This window comes from Thermobia domestica, chromosome 9 (genome assembly GCF_964235325.1).
Source record: "Thermobia domestica chromosome 9, izTheDome1.hap1.1, whole genome shotgun sequence".
Taxonomy (NCBI): Eukaryota; Metazoa; Arthropoda; class Insecta; order Zygentoma; family Lepismatidae; genus Thermobia; species Thermobia domestica.
The window spans coordinates 169,813,999-169,827,187 of NC_137462.1; the positions used below are offsets into that span (position 1 = coordinate 169,813,999).

Consider the following 13,189-nt stretch of genomic DNA (forward strand, 5'->3'; position numbering starts at 1 on the left):
TGGCACTATAATCGCAAAAAATCTCTTTTATTGAGTAACGCAGCAGAAAGATCGGGACAGGAAAATATCTCGAGAAATACACGTCCGAGCATGAAAAAACAAAATACGTGTCAAATATTTGTTCGATTTCTATTTAACTGTGTGCAAATCAATGCTCTTCGGCGCTCCCTAAGGGGGCAGAGGAGGGCAACTTGAAAAGTTTAAATGGGATCCCCCCAGTTGGTAGTGCAGATTCAGATGCTACATACAAAAATATGTAACTTTTATCTGCAACATATTTGTTTGTTTGCTCGATAGATGGCACTGTAATCGCAAAATCTCTGTTTTATCTAGCAACGCAACAAAAATGTCGGGACAGTAGAATATCTCGAGAAATACGCATCTGGGCATGAAATTACACAAAAATATATGGGTCTAATATGTTTGATCCCTAAAGTGTGTGTGTGTAAATGGAAACACCTGGATAAACCTTAGTGAGACAGAGTGGGCAATTTGGAAATTTGACCCCGCAGTTGCAAATTCAGATGGAATGCACACAAATATACAACTTTTTTCTGAAAAGTTCTTCTGTGTTCTTGAGAGATAACAAAACTGTTTTATCGCTGTAATGCACGAAATGCGCTTCCGATGAAAAGATACAAAAAGACATGCCGAATTGTTATCGAAAATATTTTATTCTAGTCACCTTAGCAGGAAATAATAAGAGAAACAACTAAAGTTTAGAATTAAACATTCATATTGAAGTGGAAAGGACTAATGTGTACATCACATATAGCAACAGGCGATAAATTAACTACTTGTAGTGCTACACAGTAACAGCCACGTGAACGTACCTGAGTAGCTGTATATTCCCTCCTGGGTCTATTCTGTCGGTGCATCACCTCACTTCTCACCGTCGGGGTGGTTGTTGGTGCCTACGATATTCTCCAGAAACCAGTGTGTTATAGTAAGTGCTCAAATTGAGTACCTTGTTCGATTTGACAATTCCCTATTCGATGATAGAATCCATCTACAGCAGCCTTAATGACATTGAGTTCAATGAGTGCAATTTCGTCAATAATGCTTTGCAGAAGCTCATCTAAGTTGGTAGGCTTCCTTTCGTACACACGATTCTTCAAATGTCCCCAGAGAAAAAAGTCCAGCGGCGACAAGTCAGGAGAACGAGCTGGCCAGTCAATTCCACCTCTTCTGCCAATCCACCTTTGGGGGAATTGCTCATTCAGAACTTGCCTAACATTTACACCATAGTGCGGGCCCGCACCATCTTGCTGGAATCAAGTTTCGGCTAAGTTATCCGCTACAATGTGTCTAATTGCTGGAAGTACGTCGTTCTGCAGCATATCTTCATACTTCCCAGCATTCAAATTCCCGTCAATGAAAAATGGTCCAACTATGGAGGTGTTCATCACTTCCGCCCAGACGTTCAATTTTTGGGGATATTGGGTATGTGCTTCAACCGACCAATGAGGATCGCTGTCAGCCCAAATCTACAGTTATGCCTGTTAACGTGACCGGTTAATTCGAAAGTGGCTTCGTCTGAGAAAACAATTTTAGTGAGAAAGAGAGAATCGTCATCAATGCGCCTCATCATCTGTTCACAAAATTCCATACCACGGTCGAACTCATCTTCATTCAACTCATGTATCAGATGAATTTTGTACGGGTGGAACTTGACTACTTTCAAAGTTCTGTGGGCAGCCACGGTTGTCAGGTGAGGATTTTCAACGAAGGATAATGCAACGTCAAGCTGTTTTTCGGCCGTAGTCGATGACTTTGGTCGCCCAGGAATTCGACGATTCTTTACGCTTCCCGTTTCCTCGAAGCGCCGCACGGTGCGCTCGATAGTAGACTTTGAAACGAGATCGTTTGGACTGCGAAATGTTTGATTAAATAGCGCCCTAACTTCAGCATACAGTCTTTGGAGATAACCCCATCCGCGCATCATCAAAATAATTATTCTGTCATGCTCAGAAAGAGTGGCCATGTCGTTAAGTAGTTAATATCTGTCCAGCACTTCGAGATCACCACAATTTGACTTTACTTTCGCCAGTAAAGTGCACTTAATTTACAAGACATTCACTTACAATGAAAACCTCTATTTGAATTCACAATAAGACTTCGTGATAAGGAAGTCTCTGGCAGGATTTCGATTCTCACTCATTTTACACTACTTGATACTCTCTCTCAGCCGTAACAGGCCACTACGGAAATGAAATGAAATCTTTAAGTTTTTACGTCCCACGGTTATGCCGCTTAGCCTAAAGGAGACGGTAATAATGAGAAATGAGTGAGATGGTGGAATGAAGTGGGAGAACCCCGAGAAAACCTACGAGCACGGTGTTTGTCCACCACAAAGTCCACACGGCGTGAGCTGGGTTCAAACCAGGGACCCCAAGCACCGGAGGTGAACGCTCTACCACTGAACCACCGCGCCCCCCAGGCCACTACGGAGTAAATCACTAATTTTGCACTGATGAAAACTGCTGTGCAGTGTCTTTCATGCAAAACTAACTCGAAGCAGGCATGCCGAGGCTACTCCGCAAGGAACTAAACAGCAACTACAAACACAATTACCAGCTCTATTTCGATGACTTATTGACATATAGGTCGATGACCAACGTTTCTTCTATATAAAAACAACTCTTTTGGCAATTAGGGTAGTTTCATGCTTGTTTGATTTGATTTTAATGCATCCGTTTCGCGGAGAACTATTTTAGCCTAATATCCTCATTCTTGGGGGCACAACGTTTAATTTGAAATATTGCGTGCGTTTTGAACTCCAACATTTCTATGCACTTTGAAAGAAATATTTAGTTGTTGCGATTACAGTCATGGACGCCCGCAGACTTTATCCGAGGAGAGGGAAGCACAATGTTTCAGAAGACGGGGGCAGGGGGAGGAGAACTACCATTAAAAAGGTATAAATTCCAGAGGGAGAAAATGCCCCATAATTCCCTGTCTGTCACCGCTCCTGATTACAGCTTGCAGTAACGGTAACTGCAATAAAACCATTCAGGTATACAGTACTTGTATTTCTTGCTCGAATTACATTTCATGCGTTACTCGATAAAACAGCTTTTTGATACTACATTGTCATCTGTCAAGAACACAAAACAACTTTTCCGATAAAAGTAAGGTCGATTTTGTGTAAAGCATCTGAATCTACAGTAACAACTGGAGGTTCCATGTCACATTTTCAAGTGCCCCCTCCACCCACCTCCTCTAGAGGTTGACGAAGTTCATTCATTTGCACACACACACTTCAGGGATCGAAAATGTTAGTCCCATGTATTTAATTTCATGCCCAGATGCGTATTTCTCGAGATATTCTACTGTCCCGACATTTCTGTTGCGTTGCTCGATAAAATAATTTTGCGATTACAGTGCCATCCATCGAGCAAACACACAAATATGTTGCAGATAAAAGTTACATATTTTTTTATGTAGCATCTGAATCTGCACTACCAACTGGGGGGTATCATTTAAACTTTTTAAGTTGCCCCCCTCTGTCCTCCTTAGGGGGCACCCGGGTGAATTCATTGTTCCACCCTGAAATAGAATTTAAAAATATATTTGCCACGTGTTTTTGTATTTCATGATACGACGTGTATTTCTCGAGATATTCCGCCGTCCCGATTTTTTGTAACACCCTGTATATATATAAAAGGATATAAGGTGGATCAATTATCTTGATACGCCCTTGTAACTTTGAAACAAAAAACTGAAATTCTGTGGCATGCAAATATCAGCAGGGGAATATTATTTGACATACTCTAAGATACCACCAGGATTACAGTGTTGCCAACCCAACAGTTATATTTTTTCAACTGGCTCTACGTCAGGTTATTGTATATTTCAATTATACACGTCAAATGAAAAATTACAGTATCACACGTGTTATTCAGTGTTCCAAACTAAGAACGCTTCAGTATTACAAACATCTCGATTTTGGTGGCCTCTACAGCAGCCATACCGCCAGTAAGACAAACGGGCCAATGAACATCCCAAGTACTTTACAGTCTAATATTATTATCATGATATGATAGATTTTGAATGAATACGACGAAAGTTACACAGGATTGAAAATTTGACCTTTTTCAAAAGCCTTTATTTCGAAAAACCGCTTAGAAACGTACCTTATCCAATTACATAGATGGTTTTCAACAGATGTGAAGATCATAATGTCGTTTAGAACAACTTGATAATTATCCCTTTTCCAAATCAGATAATACGAGGGGCAGTCCGAAGATAAGTTTCCCCTCTCATATTCCCAGGAAAGCGAACATCAATGGGGGGAAACAAGACAGCGGTTGCATGTGCAATACGCCCAGACACAAGTGCGCATCATTCGCCCACGATTCTGCAGATGGCTTCGTCAAAGCGCCTGCGCAAATGTTACTCAGAGTGTTTTGGGATGCCCAAGGGATGTTGTTGCTGGACTTATTGAATGTTGGAACCATCAATGCTTCGCGGTACTGTCACACCCTGTCGAAATTGAAGGAGGCGATTTGGAACAAGCTGCCTGGCCTTCTCACATCTGGTGTTCTGTTGTTGGACGACAATGCGAGACCACACTCAGCGACGGCAACACAAAATCATATTGCAACTCTTAGGTGGGAGCGCCTTGTCCATCCACCATGCACTCCTAATCTCGCACCCACTGACTTCCATCTCTTTCCGGCTTCGAAGAAGACTGTCAGCGGCAGGCGCTTTGAAAGCAATGCTGAAGTCACAGAAGCTGTTCGACGCTTCTTCCGTATGCAAAGCCCTAAATTTTTCCTGGAAGGGTTTTTGAAGCTTACAGAACAATATGACTAATGTCTCAATGTACGCGGTACAAATGTTGCATTCCCACCTCTGTAGAGAGTCGCCTGGGGAAACTTACTTTCGGACTCCTCCTCGTATATATGTCATACTCAAATTTTAAGACTTACTAAATATGCTCTAAAAGTGTATCGGAAAATGGAAAATACAAAATACGAAACAAAGATTTATAATCTTAAAACTGAAAATTAAAGCTTTGGAAAAAAATATACCTGAGTTCCGACTGACTTGGATCTTGCAGGAAACGTGACAACTTTTCATTAGCAGACGTGATAATACTAAATCCAGGTCGCCCGTCCTTTAACCGACGCCGACCAGCACGAATTTTCCTTCCACCCTGTAAAATAGATTTCAGCTATGAAGACAACTGTATAGCACACCTACTATCTAAATCCATTAATCATCTTTAATTACTTCTGCTATAAACTTGCAGAAATATTTTCCACTACGATGACTGAATTACTACTTTAAGTACTCAGAAAAATTTTATTTTATGTTAGTCCAGTGTACACCAGTGCGAGAGCCCTCAGTGTTTGTGGATAGTGCGCGTGGGGCGAACGTTCGATTTCCAGTAGAGTAGTTAAAGGCTACTCATGCATTGCAATGGTTGGAATTCTACCTTAAGCTGTAGGTCCACGTCTCATACAGCCTCAGTGTTGAAAAGCTAAAACTCCTACCACCATTAATACAAAAAGATAAGCTACCTGAGTTTTCTTAAATTAATTACATTTAAAAATCAAATATTTAGAGGTAACAAAAATAATAAGGATGTCAAGGAGAGAGAAAAAGTAGATTAATGGCGTGAATTGCTTGCTACCAATTCGTGTATGAACGTTTTATTGTCACTTTTATTATACAAGAATTTAAAAAATAGCAACTGCCTAAATGTATTAATTATATTTGTTGAATTTTATAATTGAGTGATAAGTTGCAGAGAATACAGAGACTGCAGGCTTTCGGAAACAACGTTTTGAATAAAATACTTGTTTGCAAACATTTACACAACGCAGAACAAGAGATACACATCACAAAATACTATACGGATTGAGATGTTTAACGTGAGTGCAACATATTACTCTCACCGGAAATGGTGAAAGTTCTATAGGCGTTCGGAAAGTTCCTGTGCTTTGAAAGTAACGATATTTTGAAATACTTTGAACGAAAGATGTTAAAAATGGACCTCTTCAGACGTACAAACGATAGTGTCATGCACATTTTTCTTAAGATATATCTAGATGTAGTGTAATTTGCTTTACAAATCATATATTACTGTACTTCCATAGAAGCATGCAATCATAGTGCACAATAACTTTATGGACACACTGTAGTTGTGAAGCCTTTCGAAATAGCTCTTTGAGTAGACCAATAAGAAAATAATACATAGCAGATTTAAGGGAAGTAGATAACGATTATCTGATTTGGCTTGTCTTGACATCGGAAGGGACTCAATAACCAAGTGGTGTTTTAGCAGCGATGTCATTTAGTGTTTCTTAAGTTAACAGAGAACAAGTTAAAGCATAAATACAACACTTTCTTTAAACTGTGCTTGTTTTTGTTAAGGAATAATAGCATGACTAAAAATAATAAGTGTTAATGTTAAAATTTACCAAACCATCTCGTAGCCACTGAACACGAGCACGGTATGCTTGCTTCGATTCTTCTGGCATATGTTCAAAGCTCGCTGTAAGAATAGCTTGAAATGCTGGATCTTCATCTCTATCTGTATCATCATCCCCATCATCATTATCCCACCAAGGTTTTACACCGCAAGCGGATCCTGATTCACAGAACCAATCACTCTGTTCGTCGTCACCTGCCAAAATATAAATTGTGTCATTTACATATACTACAGAAAACTCAACGAAAATACTGAAAACCAATTAAATGCTTTCATCAGCATAAAAAGTGTTAGCATTATGTCCAGTGCATCAACTCATATTACACAGGCCTATGACCAAAAGAACTAAATGGGCGTTTTCCTCTGATTCTTATAGATTTTTGTATGCTGAACACGAGAAAATACTCAAAAGTTCTTTAGGTGAAATCTTCTTAAAAATCTAGAGCGCACCATAGGGTGGAGTGATATAAACTATATACTATATATATAAAAATCAAACTTCCAATTTTTTGATCTTTAAATAGTTGCCAACAAAAGTGAAAAACAAAGTGTGAAAATTGCAGAGCTAATTAACCTCACTGGAGAAAAAGATATCCTTCTTAGATTCATATTTTTAAAGTTCCTTTCGGGAGTGTATTCGCGTTCTGACGAACCCATCACTTACTTTCTGACCACACAGCAAATACCCACCTGAAGGAAGCTTTAGCTTCGGGATATCAAACTAGCGTATAGAAAGCGATTTTCTGTGATTTTTCAGGTCATCGTGTTATTTCGGAAGTAAAGTTCACGGACATGCTTTCGCTCATCCATTATCATAGCCAATATAACGTTCTAAGAATGGGCGAAGTAACTATTCCGTTAAATTGCATTGTGAACAATGGTTTTGTATTTTTCAGATAAACATGAGCTGCTCTGAATAATTCCATGGAGGGGGCGAGTACCTTAAGTAGTATCCGAAAGTCTTCAATCTATACTAGGACGGTGCATACATTTTCAAGGTATATTCATAAGAATATATATGATTATTTTCAGGGCGTGAAAAAGGCTTTTTCTTCTGAAATTACCAATTGTATGATAGAAAGTTAAGAGTACATGCCAATTATTGGCAATTTATTTTTAACGTAAAACTTGAGTTACAAGATCAAGGCTTAATGTGGCCCGGAACTCGAGGCAATTTCGTTGCGCCACCTTAGTGTCCTATCAAAACTCAGTTTGTGAGACTTCGTCTCCTAGTAATATTTGGCATTTCTGGAAGGTTCTGCTCTTTATTGACTCCCATCATTGCCTGCATTCCGGAAAGTTATCGTGTCAAGTGTTCCAGTTATTTTAAACACTGTGTACGAGGGAATGCGTTTTTAAGGCTGCTAAAATTTCAGATGATCGCTGCCATGCCATGGCGTTACTTTTTATATCTCCAATTCTAACAGTGAACTAACTTTTTTCCATCCTTGAATGGAGGTCTCATGCTAGCTCATCACCGCTGGAATAAAGCTTTCTATGTGTTACAGTTTTTATTCAACTCGAAGAAGTATTGTTATGGTATATAAATATAATAAACAATGCTTGCCTTTTTTTAACCACTAAAACAGAGCAGTTATCGTTCTGATTTAAAAAATATTACTTTCGGATAGAGAAAAAAAAAATAGGATATTTTCGCGTCCTGACATCAGTTAAAAAAAAATCGGGACTAGGATTAGAAAGAACAGACTGTCCCAACCACATTGGGATGTTTGGTAGCCTTATTCATTCAGTTAGAAGCAATAAATTAGTTTGGTACTATAGCTTCCAACAGACGTGCTACATTGCTGATAACTTCAATGAGTTTAGTAGAACAACTATCAATGAAGACTAGAGGCTCAGATATGAACAGAGAGCTAATGTGGCTCGGATTCCACGTTAAGCTAAGGTCCATGTCTCATATAACATCGCTGTTGAAAAGAATTCTAACTCAAAATCAAATCAAATTATAAATGTGTCAAGAATGGCAAATGTAATTTTGTTTTACATGTTAATGAGATTTTTTTGATAAATCAGTGTATTATAGTCTCTTCTTTTGCAAGCAAACTGTACGTTATTAAAAGAAAATCAAGTCATTCAGACTCAGTACACCCTAAAACATAATAAACACTGAAAGACACCCATGCAGCTCAAAAAATACCTTTTGCACTGTACTATTATTATTATTACTATAACGATTTTTTTTCAGGTATTATAATTGGTTATTGAGCATTTAGAACACATTATAATAATAATTAAAACTAACCTGAATAATGTTCCTATCATGTCATTTTTAAGCCTATATTTCAAATGCTTGCCGCGGGCACTTCTCGTCAAGGCTTAGGCTTAAGGCTATCCTCTATGCAGATCTGCACAGTTTTTTGTAACAACTGTCGTTTGCATATATATGCACAAAATGATTTCAGTATAGTAAAGGATCCTGCTCAGAGCTTATAGAAATCCGGTTTCCGTTAAATTGACTGGTATTGCAGTATGTTGTGTATTTTTGTCCCCTGATGAAAAGTCTCAATGGCCACGAAGCCCCAAAACCTCACGTTTGAGATATTCCCTTATTATTATCGTCACTTAAAGCCATACACTCCCGCAAACTGAAAATAATTAGGCCGACATTTTACTTATGAATTATCTCAACGAGTCTCACTAGGGTATACTAGGTTTTAGGGGTCGCAGATTCCGAATACGAGTTCGGTTAACCTCCATCACGTCAGGTTCAAGGTCATTTGAAGTTCAAATCAAGAGGAAACGTTGCAAAAACCTTCACAAAAAATACATAAATGTGTTTTGCGTCGCTGGATCAGATTATGTCATTTTCTTGACACAAGAAAGTCATGTAAAGTTCATTGCATTGTGATTTGAATGTAAAACGTTTTATAGAATGTAAAACTTTACTATAGGTGAAAACAGGTTGGAAAGAATCGGTAATTAATTAATTATATATATATATATATATATATATATATATATATATATATATATATATATATATATATATATATATATATATGTGTGTGTGTGTGTGTGTGTGTGTGTGTGTCTGTGTCTGTCTTGTCGGGTCAAGAAAATGACAATCCGATCCAGCGTCTGAAGAAACCTTTATGTACTTTTTGTTCAGATTTTTGCAACGTTTCTTTATGATTTGATTTCAAATGACCGTGAACATGACGTGATGAAGGTTAACTGACCTCGGATTAGGAATCAGCGACCCCAAAAACCTAGAGTACCCTAGCAAGACTCGTTCATACTTCATAAGTAAAATGACGATCTAATTAATAATTTCAGTTTCTAAAGGAAGCGTATGCCTTTAAGTAACGACAATAATCAGGGGATATCTCAGAAACGTGGGGTTTTGGGGCTTCCTGGTCATTCAGACCTTTCATGAGAGACCAAAATACACAACATACTGCAATACCAGCCAATTTAACTGAAACTGGATTTCCATAAGCTCTGAGCATGGTCCTTTGGCTAGTGCACCAACACGTAAATCAAACTTGTACTTTTTAAAAAGGAATCTTATCCTGTAATCTTCTACGTTACATACAATTAAGTCTACTACAACGATGTAAGTTCAAGCACCTGTATGCACAATGTTGTCAAATTAAACACTGTTGCCAATTTATGTTTAAATTCAACCCTTAATCTGTAATTTTTGCATGGTCTAAAGGATGTATAATCAAATATTTACTGTCTTAATTTATTATTATTATTGTAGTTGGTAATAATCAAATTCCAGTTCTTCTCAAGGTTTCCCTTTATAGTCTTCAATAGCGGTTTCTCTGTTCTTATATAATAAGCTCAAAATATGTTTCTCTCAATATTAGTAGTGGCCCGATGTGAACTTCTACATTTTCAATTTTCAACTGTACATTCTGTGGTCTCGAGATATCTTGACAGCCCTGAGACAGCTTCTTTATTTTTCTGAAACTTTCTAATGTATCCCTTTAGTCTAGTCCCAATGTTTCTTTTGGAGATTCCAATATAAGAGGCGTAACAAAAGTAAAAGATCTGCTATATGTCACTTAAACTGTTTTATTCACAAAATAATTTTTATAATGATAAAGTTCTTTCCATGTTTCAAGGGGGCTTAAAACTAACTTTAAAGTTGTCTTTTAGCTATTCTCTTTAATTTGCACGATATTCCTGGTCACAACGGAAATGTGACCTACAGGAGTCTTGTGTACGACTTTTTTTTTCCCCCTTCATTTCAGACCCGCTTTTCTAAGTCTTAAAAATCCTGTAGGCTTTCTGTTTCCAACATAATGGAACTGTAACTGTTAATACACCATAGGTTTGATTTTCCATTTAGTTACTCAACCAAATCTTCTTGAAGAATTACAAATCTGAAAGCTCTAATAAACATGATTATCCATATGTTGATCTGGTCTGTCAAAACGCTCTGGCGTTCTTTTTACGAATACATTACTAGCTGCATACTTTCGACTGAAATTTACTGAATATCTTATGAAATATAACGTCCAAAAAATTATGGAGTTCTTACTTTCTTTTTCGATTATAACCTTTATTCTTATATCAATACTCTAATTTTCCTATAAGATAATTTGTTCCTAATTTTTGTACACCATACGTGCGTGAAATGTAAATAATTAATGTAATTCAGGAATTCAGGCTAAAAAACAAACGAACATTATTCAGGTTAGTTTTAATTATTATTATTATTTTTTAATCTCCGACATTCTTTACAGGAAATGATTTATATAGTTCATCCTACGATATCTTACTTAACCCTTTAAGTGGCAAGCATTGACCGCATTACAATTAAAATGTTTAGTTTGCTTTTATGGTTGAACCATGTTTTCCTGATCATAATTTCGTAATTTTTAAAGTATTTTTGTACTTTGGTTACAAAATACAGCTACTGAGCTACATTGCCCTATTATGGTAAAATATCATAAGAATACTCTCAGTAATTACCAATAGGGTTTCGTTGAAATATTTTCCTACAGAGCAAGAAACCACAAATAAAAATAAAAAAATAACTTTGCGGAACGTAGGAGATAAAGCTTCTACAATACTGAATTTGACTGTCCCCTGTTGACGAAGATTAGAAGTATCTAAAAATGAGACCCGCAAATCATGTATATGAATATTGTATGAAAGCAATAATGCCAATTAAATGATCACTGAAGTTATAATTCATGCGGATAACGCAATAGAATGTGATGTTGATGCAGAGCAACACTGCCAAATAAAGGGTTAATTCGATATTTGTCAACTAAATATTATAATAATAATAATAATAATAATAATAATAATAATAATAATAATAATAATAATAATAATAATAATAATAATAATAATAATAATATCTTTTACGGGTGCAAATTCATGTAATTCAAACAGTGAACATTTGCCTTAAACTGATCGTACGTACCTTCACGGCCTTCATCATTGGTATATATTCCAGTATCACTTTCAGAGCTGCTTAAACTGCTGCTACTCATCATTTCACTAAAAAGAAAAGGAGTATAATGAGTCAGAAATACATAATATGCCGAAAGGACTCACCATCTTCACGTGTCAATGAAGTAAAATAAATTGGGCACCGGTTCAATGATTCACTATCATCATCCTCGATGCAAAGTGAGAAAATTAACGCTGCTTAACAAATTACATTATGAGATTTCTTCTTACTTCTACCATCATCCACTTTCTACCCAAGTCAGAAGAAATTTCAAATGAAATTAGGAAAACAAGCGTTAATTTTTTCACATCGCACTGAAAATATTAACAGTACATAATAGCAACCATATGCTATTTATCTTCATTTAGAGGACATTTAAAAGTATCTTTTCAACTATATAAATTAAACTATTTGCTTACCAAATACTTATTATTATTACGTTTATTTATTCTGTTCCATGAAGGTATTTATTATACGATAAACTTACTTTAATAGTGCTTCATATCAATGTTAAGTTGTTTCTAATTTCGGATACTTTTTCTGTAATCATCATCTTCAGAGCAATTAGAAAGAATGTGTAGGAAGTTACAGTATTGGTATTGTCATATATAATGGTCTTTTTAAAAAAAAGCTACTGGAAATTTCTTTAACACGTATCTACGCTGAAAAAATCCTGGGTGAGAGAACCAGACATAATGGTAAATTAAGGATGCTCATGCACCAAAATATAAGCAACAAACCAATTACGTTTACAAAATGGGGAAGTCCCGGATGGATCACTCTTATACACACACACATATTTATATATATATATATATATATATATATATATATGAATGGCAGTGCCAATATACTCGGATCACAATAATTAATTTCACAACTTATTTAACTTTGATTGATGTTTCATTGTTAACACTAACAGAATACTTGGTGCAATGGCTTAATGTGTGTGTTTCTGTACCTACATGATTTACACAATATCCACCTCGAAGCACAACATTAAGCAAAACCAGTGAAGTACAAACAACTACATATTCACTAGTTAGAAGCAACCGAACCAGTGCAACATGTCTCTCGCAGTTTTAGTTGTTCTTTGTCTCTTGCACATACCATATAGAGCGCTTGAGTTACTAAGCAAGTTTTATCAGGCGTGGCAAGAAACTCTCAAAAGAATATTAAGATAACAAAGCAAAAGCAGAAATTAATGTTAAGACGTTAGTAATCATTTCTTAGTAAGCATTTTTGCTTATAACAAAGCAAAAATTGCTCCCATGCTTTGTTGTAGTTCTGTCAGAATAGCTGATGAATCC

At 36.6% G+C, this 13,189-nt stretch overlaps 1 protein-coding gene across 4 annotated transcripts in view; it reads right to left on the bottom strand.

Moving 5' to 3' along the window:
* Nucleotides 1-13,189, bottom strand: part of LOC145695196 (G patch domain-containing protein 2) — a 60,658-nt gene that overhangs the window by 22,297 nt on the left and 25,172 nt on the right. For all 4 annotated transcript variants that reach the window (XM_081772177.1, XM_081772176.1, XM_081772173.1 and 1 more), the window contains exons 7-9: nt 11,850-11,926; nt 6,432-6,637; nt 5,037-5,161 (exon numbers count right to left, since the gene is read on the bottom strand). In XM_081772177.1, the coding sequence (XP_081628303.1) occupies nt 5,037-5,161; nt 6,432-6,637; nt 11,850-11,926 (408 nt within the window). The remainder of the gene's footprint in view (nt 1-5,036; nt 5,162-6,431; nt 6,638-11,849; nt 11,927-13,189) is intronic.